This window comes from Acanthochromis polyacanthus, chromosome 11 (genome assembly GCF_021347895.1).
Source record: "Acanthochromis polyacanthus isolate Apoly-LR-REF ecotype Palm Island chromosome 11, KAUST_Apoly_ChrSc, whole genome shotgun sequence".
In the NCBI taxonomy this organism is placed as follows: domain Eukaryota; kingdom Metazoa; phylum Chordata; class Actinopteri; family Pomacentridae; genus Acanthochromis; species Acanthochromis polyacanthus.
In genome coordinates, this window is record NC_067123.1 from 31,246,834 (window position 1) to 31,262,980 (window position 16,147).

Sequence of the window (16,147 nt, forward strand, 5' to 3'; positions counted from 1 at the left end):
AATTAATTATCAATTAAATGTAATAATGTCTGGACGCTGTTTGATAAGTTTGACAAAAAAAGAATCACGTCGTCCGCATATAACGATATCTTATGTTCATGCTTTCCGATTGTTATACCTGACAAATTGACTTCAGCTCTAATGGACATGGCTAAAGGCTCAATGGCCAAAATGAGCAATAGTGGGGAGAGGGGACAGCCCTGACGGGTTGACCTCTCTAACCTTAGCGGACTTGATAGATTATTACTAGTCATTACACATGCTGTAGGGTTGGTATACAGTAGTTTTATCCACTTCATAAGTTTCCCCCCAAATCCATATCTTGGTAACAAATTAAAAAAATAAGGCCACTCAATTCTATCAAACGCTTGTCTAGCATCTAGAGATAGCAGCGCTGTATCTCTGGTATTATTTTTAGAGTGAATTATATTGAGGACCCTTCTAATGTTATGAAACCCCTGACGACTCTGTACAAACCCGTTCTGATCACTATGTACCAAGGAAGGGATATATGGATCTAGCCTTTTAGCAGGAACTTTACACAGTATTTTGGTGTCTACTTCCATAAGACTAATGGGGCTATATGAGGAGCAGCTAGTCGGTGTTTTCCCAGGTTTCAGAATAAGGATTATTGTAGCGGGTCTTGCAATATGCCACAATTAAATGATTCATTAAACATGTTTAAAAGTGGGGTCAACAACTGCTTCTGGAAGGTTTTATAAAACTTTACTGGCAGGCCATCAGGCCCTGGAGCTTTACCTGAATTGATACTTTTAATGGCCTGCAATAAATCTTCTATCGTTATGTCTTTATCCAGGTCCTCTTTCACCTCTTCTGTAAGTGTTTTAAACTGAAGATGATCAAGAAAGGCATCTCTATAAGTGGGTGTAGAAAGGCATTCTGACCTATACAGTGATTGATAAAATTCCTTAAATGTATTATTAATATCTTGAGGATCGTTGGATATCTCCCCTGATTGAGTAATTATGCCATTAATGGCTCTTTCAGATCTTAATTTTTTAAATGTCCAAGCTAACAATTTGCCAGCCTTTTCTCCCTGATCATAAAAGGCCTGATTCAACCACAGTAAACTTTTTTCTGCTTTATCGGATGTTAATTTATTATACTCTGTTCTTAAAATTAATAACCGTTTTTGTTTTTCAGTGTCATCTTTATTATATAAATCTATTTCCAAAGATTATATTTGCTTCTCTAATTTATTTATTTCTTCTTTTTGTTTCTTGTTTTTAGCACTTGTAAAACTAATAATTTGGCCCCTAATATACGCCTTGAAGGCTTCCCATCTAATGCATGCGTTAGTTTGGTTCGTGTTGGTCTGAAAGTAGAAGTCAATCCTATCTTCTACGTATTTAACAAATTCTGGATTTTTAAGCCATCTCACTTGCAGACGCCAATTGGGGGGGACTGTTGAAGCGTCTCCATTTGTACAGAAATAGAAATGGGAGAGTGATCACTAATGACTATACAGTCATACCAACAATTCTTGACTTTAGATACCAGTTCTTGTGATATTAAAAAATAATCAGTGAGAGACCTGGATTTATGTATTCCTGAGTAGAATGAGTATTCCAGTTTATCTGGATTAAGTTTTCTCCAGATTTCAGATAAATTTAAGTCTGTGATGTATTGTAAAATTATTTTTCTCCATAGTTTTTTTTATGGGGATCACATTTTGTAGATCGATCTACCACTGGGTTCAGTGTGCAATTCAAATCTCCACCGATAATATTTAGGCCATACATTGAGGACAAGGTTAAGAAGAAATTTTCAAAAAATTTCGGATTGTCCTCATTAGGGCCATATACGCTGACCAAATTCAATGCGAGAGACAGGATCCTGCCCTGAGCGATGACAATTCTTCCTTGGGGGTCCCTTATAGTATTAGTGAGTTGAAAAGGAATTGTTTGGTGAATAACAATCAGTACCCCCCGAGCGTGATTTCCTGAAGAAAAATTATTTTGCAATGTAGGTTTTTAAGTCTATTCATTACCTGTTTCAATTTGGTTGGCTTATTGAGTCCCCTGACATTCCAGCTTGTAAATGTTAAATCAGACAATTTTGAGGTTTCCATGTTGTTTCAATGTAATGAAATAGATGACCATGTTGAGTGTGAAAAAAAGTAAAAAATACAATAAATGAAAATAGTAGGAACTGAACCAGACATATAAAAAGACTTAACCTTTGACCCCCCCCCCCATTCCCTTACTTAAACTAAAGCTGTAGGGGCAAGTACCACTCCACACTAGTGAGGAGTGGTTCAACTGTAGGCATGTCTCTCAGGCAGCCCATGTGGCCCCCCACAACCCAGCCTCCTGAACTGAACATTCAAACACTTATCGTCCTGAAATGATAGATATGCAGCTTAGTATTATTAACGCTTCTTAATTTAACTGCCTCAGTAGCCTGTATCAGGAAAAAAAAAAAAAAAAATATATATATATATATATATATACATAGTAGGTGCTGAAATTAAGGTGTGATCCAAATATAGTAGTAGCAGTTCTGCATATGATTAGGATAAATTGAAACGTACAAAATATATACAAATCTGACTTAACAAAACTTGTATTGAACAAAACTGCACCTGTATTGTCCATATCAGTCCTACTTGTAGTTACCTATACTCCTCGGCATCTGGAAGTTTAGGAGTTTGAGAGGAAGTCCTCAGCTTCTTCTGGTGTGGAGAAAAGCAACATCTTCCCATTGTATAGAGCCCTCAATTTGCAGGGGCGCAGGGTGAATCCCCAAAAAGTTCCAGCTTCAATAAACTTTTTCCTCACCGAACTGAATGAGCTCCGTGCCCTCTTGGTTTCCACTGAAAAATCTTGTGCAAAGAAGATTTTGTGACCGTCGTGAGTGAGCGGGCGTTGTTTGGATGTGTTGAAGACAAACTCATGGTCTTGAAATTTCAGGAAACAGATGATTACTGCTCTGCTAGAATCCGGTCTTGGTCTTGCCAGCGTACGGTGCGCTCGTTCCAGGGCCCCAACCAGACTGGCAGCATGCGCTGGATGTTGTCAGTCATGGGCTGGGTCTTTTCAGCATTTTCAGGGAGCCCTACCAATCTCAGGTTCTTTCTCCGAGCACGATTTTCTAGGTCTTCCGTTTTAGACTCCAAGTATGCAATGGTTTTGCGGCATCAGTCAGTTCCGTTTTCATACTCTGCATGCTGTCTTCAGTGTCTCCTGTGCGCCCCTCAGCCTCCGTGAGCCACCTAGCGTTAGCGGCAATATCTTGTTGAAGGTCCGCAAAACTCCTTTGCACTGCATCGACAGAGCCATTCATCTCAACTATGCGTCTCTCCACATTGTCGAGTTTTGCCCCGAAATCATCAAGAGTACTTATCTTACTGTTAATCGCGACGACAGCTGTACGGAGAGACTGTAACTCATTTAGCACCGCAGCTAAGTTGGCCCGTGGGCTAGCCGTGGCCGCATCGTTAGCATCATCGACTGCCACAGTAGTTGTAGTTTTGGGTCTCTGAGAGCCACGGGTTTTGGAGTTGCTCTCGCAGTCTTTAAGCGTCGTTTGTTTAGACATCTTTTAGAGCTAATTAAAAGCGTTAATGACTTGGACTTTGTAAACTTTTAGCAGAATTGCGAGGAGCCTTCACACTAAGCTGCCATCTTGTTTCATGGCTCCACAGCACCCCCCATTTGATGCAATACTTAAATTAAAAAGTGTTCCTTTAATTTTTTGAGCTGTGTATATTGATCATATGCTGTGCCAATTCACCAAATAGCATTGTTTGTGTGGTCATCTTCATCACTTTATGTCGATTAAGTAATTATTATTATTATGGGTAGCATCCAGCTTGTTAAAGAGGCGAGCTAAAAAGGAGAAAGGGTCTCCAAGTGTGTGGTTTCAGAGTGGCACAAGGTATGAGGTGTTCCACTTAGAGATAGTGATGTTATGCTCGAGCCAGTTTGCTCGACACAGTGCCGAGCTTTTGAAGCCAAAGTGTTCCGAGACGGTGTTTCGATCCCTGCTTCAGCATGCCCACAATCACGTGACTATCGAGAACGAGGCCTCGTTACGTCACATCGCGTGTCGCGGTGCTTCGAGCGAACTTTGAAGGGGTCGGACATTTCAATCTGTCCAGGTCTTAAAAGGCATAGGGGTCTGATTCACTCCTCAAATTGTGGGTTTTTGAGAGGAGGAGATCACGCTAGTGCATTTGCCATTTGTCATTTTGAGAGAAGTTAGGGAGAGTATACATTTAGTTAGAATTTAGCTTAGATATATCTAGTTGCATTTCATACATTAAATAACACACAGATACATACGCATAGATTCACTCATACACAACACACATTCATTCATAGAAACACACTACACATATATGCACACAAACATACATATATAACGTTTTAAAATATTTATTGCAAGTACAAAGCGGTGTGAGACAAGCAGTCCTGAGGCTTTTTCATTTTTTTCCACTTAGGTGCAATTCTGACACACGACCAGCAGATGTCACTCTTCTGATTGTGTCAAATGCTTCGAAGCAATGTGTCATTCTTGAAGCAGATGTGTCAAAGTGGTTCATTGCTTCATGAAGCTTCGATTTCACCATCACTACTTAGAGAACAGGCAACCAGACTTTCCAGGTTATTGGTATTCACTGCTGAATAATTCAAAAGGCTGTTGTGCTATAGACAACTGTGGCAGATAGCTGTGCTGTGATAGCTGTGGTTCTGAAATATTACAGGAATAATAAATCAGTGACACATTTGCTATAAGTACAGCCACAAAAACAAGAATTATACTGAGAAATATCATAAAATGCACATAAACACAATAGCATAAACTGCAAAATATTGTGTATGGCTTAGCATTTCAATCACATTAACACACATAACATTAGCAATGCAACCAGACACACGCTGACAATCGACAACGTGATATGCTAATAGCTAAGCTAATGTCCATCACATAAAGGATCAATAACGATCAACAGGTAACAATGAACAGTGTATGATCCCGGTCTACACTGGGGGAACACAAGAACACTCACCTCTGGTCATTTGCAAACAGCAAGTGAAGGAAAAATGCAACATGCATTCAGTCCAAACCTGTGCGCAGGAGAAACTAGTCAAAAAAAACGCTGCTAAAGAGAAAAACACAGCCCTTGAGGTGCGTTCAGGGACATTAGGGAAAAAATATTGACATTCAATTAACTCAGCACAGGAGGAAATGCACATAAAAAACACAACCCAGACAATATTCTAATCGAAATTTTAGTGCTTTCTAACATGTGCAGTTGGCTAATTTAGGTACATTTTTTTAGCGCTGCATGAGACAGGCTACTTCACAACAGAGACAAATAAATGCACCATGTGGCAACTGAGGCTTATGAACAATACAATTGATTTATTTAAGTGTTACCTGGTTGGTGGCTACAGTCAGGGTGGAGATGCCTGTGGACTGAGCAGCTGTTGCCATGTGTGTGTCCGTTCCTCATGTTCACATGACAAGATGGGGCGGGTTGAGTCGTGGCACGGCATGGGTTGTGCGTGTATGTGCCTCTGTGTGTGCCTCTGTGTGTGTGCTTAATCTCTAAATTAAAAAAAAAAAGTTGAGACGTGGAGGGCACCTGCTTGATGCTGAGGGCAAAGGGCAGATGCTCTAGCATCACCTGGTGTCTGTGTTTTTATGACCTAAATTATATGATTTTGTTTAACTGTGCTGCTCCTATTGAATCTCCTAACAGCAGCAACAACTGACACACCCGCTGTACCTGCCCTGCACCAAACATTAGATAGACAGATAGTGACCAGTTCGTGATCATAGTGGACAAAAACAGCAACAACAAAAAAAAAAAATTCCAGACACAAAAGGATTTGGATCTACAAACCTAACTTCCCTGCCATACCAACTGTACACAGGTCCATCCATCCTATATCTATATACCGCTTAATTCTCATTAGGGTCGCCGAGGGCTGGAGTCTATCCCAGCTGACTTAGGGTGAAGGCAGGGGACACCCTGGACAGGCCACCAGCAGTCTATCACAGGGCTATACATATATAGACAAACAATCACACTCACAGTCACACCTATGGATGATTTAAAATAACCAATTAACCTCAGCATGTTTTTGGACTGCGGGAGGAAGATGGAGTACCCAGAGAAAACCCACACATGCAAAGGGAGAACATCAAACTCCATGCAGAAAGATCCAGGAAGGCCGGGACGCAAATTAGGGATCTTCTAGCTGCAAGACGACAGTGCTAATCCACTGTGCAGCCCTGTACAGAAATTAATTTTTATCTATAACTCACCTATTAAGGCTTAACAGGATACATAATTAATGATGTAGCTGCTCTGAGGGACATGCTGGTGTTGTCATATGAGATTTTTGCATTGCTGCCTCAGCTCCACTCCTGCTCCACTTCTTTGCTCATTTCTGGACTGCCAAGATGGAGCCACCACAGAGGGTTTGACCATCTTTGTACAGTGAGTGGTAATAACAGCTTGTTATACAGAATCAGGTGCTCAAAGAAATTAAGTAATTATTTTAGTTAAACAAGATTTTTTTTTTTCAATGTAAAGGTGCCCTGTGGAGTTTTCACTTAAACAATTGTTGCATTTATGCCCAATTTTGCGTTCAAGGCTTGAATAAAACCAAGATTAAACTAGTTTCAATTAATCCACACTCGTCCAGTTGCTTTCTGAGATGTTATTTTACTTCAGAATAACTAGTTCCAGACTACAGAGTCTCAGACGAAAGGTAATCAAGGACAACTAAGATCGTGTTTTTGAAGCCAAATCAGATTAACAATGTACTCATGGTGCAAAGGTGAGGGTGTTCTGAAAACCTGTGGTGAAATATTCCAATATAAGTTTTAGCATTAATACTCATACTCATTTGCTTTAGTGTATAAAATATTATACTATAAAGATCCTTCATGTTGAGTTGTCTATTTCTATCTCTTCTCTTCATCTTCAGCATTTTCGAAACATGATACATTGATTTTCTGGACTTCCAGTGGCGAGGTGAACAGCATAGCAGCTTAAAACCTGAGGCTCGGGGCACCAGCTTTTAATCCCCCTTAATTCAGTTAACAATAGGTCCCGAAACAAACAAAAAACAATTTAACAATGAGTGGGGACAAAGTTAAGAAAGGAGCATATGGACAGCAAAACAGTAATGAACGAGAAACTGTGAAAGAAGCTATGGCAGGTGAGGACCCAGCCAAGGAAATGGCGACCACAAAGAAAAAGAAACTTTAGACTTAATTAGAAAGACAATGAGTGAAGTTTTGACTGTAGGAATGGCAACACTCCAGGCCGAATTAAAGAAAGACCTCTCAGAATTCCGTACTTGTTTCCTGGAGGACATTGATAAAAAACTTGACGAGCTAACGACAGACATGAACCGCAAAATACAGGATACAAGGGCCAGATTGAAGGAGCAGTGGAGCGTATAGGAGAGATGGAGGGGCACATGGCCGACATGGAGAGATGGGACATCAGGATGAATGAGGCCCTCACCCAGCTGCTCCGTAACCAGCAGGAGAAGGTGACTGACATGGAGGGCCCAGGCATGGCATGATAACATCAAGATTTATGGCATCCCGGAGGGTGCAGAGGGCACTTCAGCGGCGGCATTCATTGAAAACTTCATCAAGTCAGAGTTGGATCCGACCTGGGGATAGAACTTGCACACCGGGCCCTGGCACCGAAACCACCGACAGATTACCCACGGCATTCAATGGTAGTAGGCATATGTTTTCTCCGATTCTCGGTCAAGGAGAAGATTCTCCACGCCGCCTGGAAAAAGGACCTTCACATCAAAACCGGTGTTTTGGCGCGAGCTCTCGTGGGATTTCGCAACGAGATTTGCTTTACAGCGTCCTGAGATTTGGATACAGACCACAACAAAGAGCGATCGCCAGGTAATGTGGAGGTTTTCGTTCACTTCTCATCTCTAGTATGTTGTGGGACACTCGTTGAGACTATCCAAGCCGGTCAGTGAGGGGAAAAAAGCACGTTAGGATGGACTTTGACGTGGGGGGTAATTGCCCCATACTTTTCGCTAGCTGAACTGCTAGCTGAGCTGCTAAGCTGCCTGCCTGGCTAAATACTGGAGCTATGTCAAAAATTAATTTCTCCATCACTCACATGTATGAAATGACATATGAAAACAGACCCCAGGTTGAAAAAAAACGAAGTTCCCCTTTAATCATGCATGGCAACAGGAAATTCTGATTTCAGTTGAAAATTATTTGGGGGGGGGGGGGGGGGGGGGGCGCTGAAGCTGAGCGATTTATAGTAAAATAGAAGTCATTTAGACTGATAAAAATGATCAAAAACATAATAATACTACACTTGTTTAAGTCAGCAAATATAATGAAAAGTTAACTTAAATGTTCTTCAATCTTTTCTCACTATCTTCAGTTCAAAATATTTCACAAATCTATAAGAGTTCTATACTACTATGTACACTATATACAAGTCAGTTCACTGTAACACTCCTATTTTGCCAATTTTCTTCTCTTTGCAGCAAGCTGTGTAAGTCTCTGGACAGCCTTCCTTTCCAACTCCTGCTGGTGGGCTTTTCTTGCAGCCATTTCCTTCTCTTTCAATGTTTCTTAGACCCTCCAGAAAAACGCGATTATGCGATCACACGAATTCCCGCATGAATCACCAAAATGCCGCTGATTAGGCGGGGGTCAATTATTTCCCAAAAGGCCACATAATCCCCGTAAAACAGCACATAATTCCCGCAAGAATTTCACATTTCCACGTAAAAAAGAGAAATATGCGGGTCCCTCTTGATTTCACAATTTCCGCATAAAATGAGAAAACTATAACCAATATAAATGGAGTTGCGAGTGAGTTTTTATGTGACGCCCGGCCTGATGTAATCAGTTCGCGCATTCACACACACACACACACTAAAAGCACGAGCTGATGCGGAGCGCGGCGCCAGTGTTGCCAACTTAGCGACTTTCTCACTAAATCTAGCAACTTTCCAAAGCGTCCTAGTGACTTTTTTTTGTCAAAAGCGACTAGCCACAAATCTAGTGACTTTTCCTGCCGTTTTGGAGACTGACAGCAAAACTCGGATCATTCTGCAGTTACTGTCACTGTCCTCAACAAGCAGCAGGTGCTGCTGTGAGCTTCTCCCCCTCCCAGAGCACAGGCTGTCAGTCCAGTAACCCCGCAGCAGTCCCAGTGTCTGATTAGAGGACACATCCCTCCGTGGCCAGACGGCAGATGAATCGCGCATATTTTTGCATATTTCGCAACTATTCTCAACGGATTTAGACGAGTCACAGAAATGTTCAAATTTGAAATTAAATCGGCAGAAACCCGCGGATCCGCGGAAAATTGCCATGCATGTTTAATACAATAATCGTCATTAATATAGACATAAAGCAACATAAAAACAAGGTAAAAAAAAATATTCTGAAGGTGTGGTGGCTTTTATTTTGCCGTGGCGGTGCGCCACAATCAATTACATGTAGACGAAACCCTGTAATATACTCTCCCTGAATGTGAACGGGCTAAATAACCCTATCAAAAGAAGCAAAATAATTGCTAAAATAAAAAGAGAGAAGATAGACATTGCATTCTGGCAGGAAACCCATCTTACAGGATCTGAAAATGAAAAACTAAAAAAGATTGGATTAAAAAACGCTTTTTCCACTTCATACACAAATGGGAAAAAGAGGGGAGTGGCAATATTATTATCATACGCAGTTCAGTTTGAACTGATATCTGAAATCAGTGATAAGGAGGGTAGATTCATTTTAGTTAAAGGAAAAATAGATGGAAAAGAGGTAACGTATTTAATATCTAACACACACACACACACACACACACACACACACACACACACACACACACACACACACACACACACACACACACACACACCACCACCACCACCACCACCCTTTCCTGGGAGTAGTACAGCCTTTTTCAAGAAGATGTTTGATTTAATTCCCTCAGAAACATACGTACAGTAATTCTTATATGTACAGGGGACTTTAGTATAGTTCTGAACCCATCAATAGACACAACCAATAAAAAGAGAAATAAACCCAACAGTTTCATGTGTAAATAGAGCACTTAAAGAATTAGGCCTTATGGACACATGGCGATGCTTTTTACTCAGCACGCCATGCAGCCCATTGAGGAATTGATTATTCCCTCATGTACAGCAAAGATTTACACAGGTTAGAATATTGTAAAATAGGTCAAAGGGACCTCTCAGACCATGCTGGGGTCTACCTAAACCTACACCTAGATGGTAAACAACGAGAAACGCAGTGGCGCCTAAATGCAGGGATGTTGAATGACCCAACTTTTATAAATGTAATGGAATCAGATTTAGATTTGTATTTACATGACGATGACAATGGTGAGGTTAATCCCAATATATTTTGGGATGCAGCTAAAGCAGACCTTACATTTTATTGAACAGATTAACAAGAATAAAGCTAGTGCTATAATCCTTAGTCTGTACACTGAAAAAGCCTTTGATTCAGTTGGCTGGGAGTTCCTTTATTAACTGATGAATAGATTTGGCTTCAGTGATGATTTCATACGCTGCATCCAAGCCCTTTATTCTTCTCCTAATGTAAGAATTAATATTCTTCTTCTTTTCCTTTCGGCTTTTCCCTTCAGGGGTCGCCACAGCGAATCAATTGCCTCCATCTAACTCTGTCTGCTGCGTCCTCTTCTCTCACACCAACTACCTTCATGTCCTCTTTAACCACATCCATAAACCTCCTCTTTGGTCTTCCTCTAGGCCTCCTGCCTGGGATTGGGAAACTCAGCATCCTTCTACCAATATATTCACTCTCTCTCCTCAGGACATGTCCGAATCATCTTAGTCTGGCCTCTCTGACTTTATCTCCAAAGCCTCTAACATGTGCTGTCCCTCTGATGTACTCATTCCTGATTCTATCCATCCTGGTCACTCCCAGAGAGAACCTCAGCATCTTCAGTTCTGCTACCTCCAGCTCTGCCTCCTGTCTTTTCCTCAGGGACACTGTCTCCAGACCAAACAACATGGCTGGTCTCACCACAATTTTGTAAACCTTTCCTTCATTTTAGCTGAAACGCTTCTATCACACATCACACCTGAGACTTTTCTCCAACCAATGTAAGAATTAAAATTAATGGTCATCATTCTAATTCAATAACTCCACATCATGATTATAGACAAGGCTGCCCCCTCAGCCCTAGCCTCTTCAACTTATTTTTTGAACCCTTAGCCCAAGCAATACGCCAGGAAAAAGATATACAAGGGAACGGAATACAAAATTAGCTTGTAAGCAGACGATATATTGGTGACGATGGGAGACCCAGATTCAAGTCTGCCATTATTAGTGAAAATCTTGGAAAGATATGGGGAATATTCAAGATATGCCCTCAACATACATGAAACCCAGATGATGCTATTCAACTATACACCAACACAGAAGGTTGCTACAAAATCCAAGTTGAACTGGACTTCATCCCACATTAAATACCTTGGAATCAGTCTATCTAAGGACCTCTCACAATAATTTAAAATTAATTATACCTATAACATATATACCTCTGGACTTTGGTGGTAGAATAAGAGCTGTTAAAATTAATATCCTTCCTAGGCTATTATGTAATTTCTTATCACCACCAATAGAAATTCCCCAAAGACAATTTAGGGAATGAAACAAACACATCTCACAATTCATTTGGAATAAAAAGAGATCTATAGTCAAACTGACCACACTGCTGCTGCTGGAGGGGGCCATGGCCCTACCATCGCTGAAGGATTATAATATATCAGCACAATTAAGACCCTTAGTGTGCTGGTGTAACCTCTCTTATGTAGCCAAATGGAAGACTGTAGAGTTATCAGTAACAGACATACCAATACAATAACTACTGGGTCATAGGTTAAAATGTAATGAGACACCACAGACAATAAGTCAATTTATAAGCCTTTCTTTGAATGTATGGGGGGAAGTGATAAAATGGTTCCAGCTCTTAAATGAGGTGAAAATACTTAGTTGGCCAGCATACGACCCGAAGTTCAACCCAACAACTCTGGATCAGAGATTTTGGCAATGAGCTCATTGTGGAACTACATCCATGTGCAAAATTGTTTGAAAAGGAAAATTTCCTTGCTTGAGTAACTTATGTGAGATGTATGGCTTGGGCAAACGGGATCTCTGTAGGTATCTGCAGCTACAGGATTATTTTTGTAAAACAATAAAAGGATGCAGCCATTGGACAGTTACTCAAACATTCATCGATGCTTATAACTCTGGCAACAATAATGGATTTGTAAGCAAGCTGTACCATGGCCTCACCTCTCTGAAGATGAACACCACGGACTATGTGAAACAAAGACGGAAAAGAGAGATGAACATAGAAAGAACACAGGACATGTGGCTGAGTGCCTGGAAAGCACTGTTATCCTCCACCATCTCAAAGACTTGGAGGGACTTTTGTTGGAAGAACCTAATCCCATTCTTTATCACCCCAAAACAAAAATCAAAACAACTGGACATCCAATACAACTGCTGGAGGGAATGCGGAGAGGCCATGGCTGATCACACTCATATATTTTGGTCCTGCCCTGTTATCCAGGTCTGTTGGAGTAAAGTGTCAGGAATTATGTCAAAAGTCCGAGGTTTTAATTTTAGTATGACATTTATAACTCTTTATTTTGGGATCATCCCTGATGGTATGAATGCAAATGATGCTTACCTCCTTAAGATTTTGCTAGCAGCGAGTTAAAAAACTTTTCCCTACCACAGCCCTCTTTGTCAACATTGTTAAGCAACTGCATACTCCAGAGCAGTGGTTCCAAACCTAGGATACATCTTTTAGGGGAGCTCCAAGCCAAACAGGTGGGGAACCACTGTTCTAGAGCAAATGACTTACTCTATAAGGCTTCAAAAAATACAGGGAGAAAAACGATGGAGAAAATGATATGTGTATTTAGCCGCTGGAATAGATAGAACATTAACTACTATTGCCATTGTGATGCCCTGTTATTGTGATGCACAGATTTGCAACTCATTCTAGACCCTCACCTCTGTCTTTACTTTTCTCATATCCTTTATTATTATTATTGTTATTATTGTTTAATCTATATATTTATTTTTAAGTGTATGTGTGTGTTTGTATGTGTGTTAATATTTAATTTATTTTAATTCTGTTTTGTCATTATTATTCTTGTTGATGTTGGAAATGTGGTTCCCCTGTTCCCTGTTCTGTAAATATTCCTTTAAAAAATGTTGTAAATGAAAAGTTTTAAAAAATATGATGGATTTTGCATGAGGTACAGGAGATCTCATCACTGAGTCACATGAAAGTGTTGTCTGAATTTCACAAAAGATTTCAGCTGCGTTGTGTTTGTACATATGAAAACGGTCACGGAAATCTGTTTCATCAGTATCAGCAGGTTACCGATGTCTCTGAGCTATCTTCTTTCTGTTCTTGGTAAAACAATGTAAATTGTTTTACAACCATGCAATATTGTGGTGAAATACAAAAACAATGGATTGATAAACACTTTTCTACCACGAAACATATTAGGAGAATGGCTGAAACGAGCGGACCGCAGACCAGACAGATCACAGATATGGAAACTGTTGCATCCAGATCTGTTGGAGCACTGAAAGAATGAAGGTAAATTAGATTAATTTTTCCGCCAAGGAACATGGCTGAGTCATGTGACGATCAGCGAATGGGAATCATTCCTCTGTTAACAACATCAGCGTACTCAAAAACGGACTAAGGGAATTTGGGTCTACTTTTCAGGGAAGGTCAGATATGACACAAGGACCAACTGATTCGATTTTGGTAGTGATGCGACAAAGTCTGGACCACAGATTTGTTAAGGATTTCCAATTGAGATAGTGACACGGCATCTGATAGCAACACAGTAACCATGGCAACAAGTGAACACTATCTCAGCGGCCTGGTGACGATCACATCATTGCGATCCTACTACAAATCCACCACTGTGAATGTATCGGAAATGATACAAGGAACAGTTGATTAAATTGTGGGGTGTTTCTGCATCCCATCAATTCCCGCCGTCCGCTACATATTTAGGTCACGCAGTTTGGTATGTACACATGCATAACACACGCCTGTGTTCAGTGCAAGGTCAGGTAATGAACAGTCTTGGTGAAGTACTGCGCTCTCTGAGTGCTTTTCTTGTTAATTGACGTGACAAGCGGTGAGTGCGTGTGTGCCAGGAAGTGAAATTAACTTTTTAAGCCACTGAAAAATATGTCCAAATGTGATTCATTCAATAGTACACTATCATTTTGTGCCTTAAATCTACAAACCACTTCATGTTAAACCAGTTTGTGGCTGCTGCTAATTTCCCAGCTTTTGTATAAATGGGTTGGAGCGTTAAATAATTAATTTCGAAATAAATATTGTCAATTACAATGCTGAAACATGTTTTAAAAGCTGAAAAAAATGCAGCTTTTTTAGCAGTTGTTACTGTCTCCTGCAATTTCACAGCAACAAAAAAGCTTAAAACAGCACAACTTGCATCACAATTTTTTATAAAAGCTGCCGCGAATTCAGGCATTTTCAGCCGCAACAATCTCGAAAAACGCCTGCGAAATCCTGGAAACAGTGACTAGGACAAGTCTGAGACTGTTTTAATCCTTGTCGGAGAAAGCCATTTCAGTCAATCCTGATTTACAGTGTGATTTAGTCTAGAACTAAGGCTTAATCCCTGTATGGGAAACCGGGCCTTAGTGTTTAGGTTTTGGACATATAAAGTTTTTGGGTTAAAATATGGCTCTTCTCCTTCATTTTCTGGGTTACCAGGGTGATGAGTCCTGCCCTATCTAAAGTGTGATAGGTTGGCTGAAAATGAGCTTCAGTATAGAAATGAAAAAAAAAAAGGAAATATAAAATACTGCATTTCATAGTTCATCGTGCCTGTTTTTGGACGGAGTTTGCTCAGTTGCCATAATGATGGTGCAGATTTGTTACATGACCTAAGCAAAGAAATTTGCTCACAAGGTGGTTGTATTTAGATGTGAGTGACCATAACACTGATTCTTTTCCTCTCAGAACTGTGATCATCTATGCTTCTATTTTTCTCAAATGACACAATAAACTCGTGGGAAGTGAGTACATAATCTGTGCACTAAAGACAAGGTAGGCTGTGGGGATTCTCAACAGGGGCCCGGGTTAAGTAAATAAATATGAAGAAGCATAAAATAAGCCAGTATGACCCCAAATGGGATCTGAACTGCTGTATGGAACCAACCTTATTGTAAGAGTAGCAGAATGCTGTCTGCAGTCTATTGAATGAGCTCACAGTCTACAGCGACATTTTCATCATGTGAATCCTTATCTCCACCTCAACTGAAACTGTTGCATCATCATTCTGCTTTGGTCCTGTTTCCCGGTATCACTTTTTAACCTCCTGTTTCTCTGCCAACTATCAATTCTCATCCATTCAAATGTGAGGTGCTGACCAGTACTGTCCATTTTTTCTTTGTGTTACGCAGAACCACTTTCAGGAGCTTTCTTTTGCAGGCTGAAATAGCCAGCCATTCTGTGTATTTTAAGCATCGACTCAAGCCTCACTAATGGTATTGAATGCATTTTGATATGTCAGCAGTTCTACCACCACTCATCGCCAAGTTTCCTGCAATTTCTTCCCTCCTCTCCTTTTCTTTTCAAGAGAAATTTTAGCAGGCTGGAAGAGGAAACAAAATGACAGTGAAATTGATTCACATTTTGTCTGCATTGCAATCACAGTAGCCAGCCACTGTGAAATTCAGTCTAATTTTTTTCTTTTACTTTAAGAGATCCATTATTTACTGTAGACCAAGAGTTTCAGGAGCCTTCAGCTTTATTAAATCCTGACAGATAGTCATTTGAGATTCAAATGTGTTTCAAAACAGTCCTGGTGTGTATCACTGCCTCTATCAGAGCCACACATTTGTTGTCATGCTGACAAAATATAAGATATTCTTTACCCCATAGTGGCAGGGATATCTGTTTATTGCATGTTTTGTGTAATGCTAAGTGTTTCTTATCTTGCAGCTCCGTAGGCCTTGCTAAAGCTGCTCTTGAGGCCATCAATGGATTCAACCTATTTGGAAACCAGGTATTTGAATAATTTACATGCTCCAT

The 16,147-nt window shown here is 40.4% G+C and overlaps 1 protein-coding gene across 2 annotated transcripts in view; it reads left to right on the forward strand.

Annotated features, from left to right (window-relative positions):
- Positions 1–16,147, forward strand: part of phkb (phosphorylase kinase, beta) — a 348,185-nt gene that overhangs the window by 123,738 nt on the left and 208,300 nt on the right. For both annotated transcript variants that reach the window (XM_051955810.1, XM_051955811.1), the window contains one exon: positions 16,058–16,121. In XM_051955810.1, the coding sequence (XP_051811770.1) occupies positions 16,058–16,121 (64 nt within the window). The remainder of the gene's footprint in view (positions 1–16,057; positions 16,122–16,147) is intronic.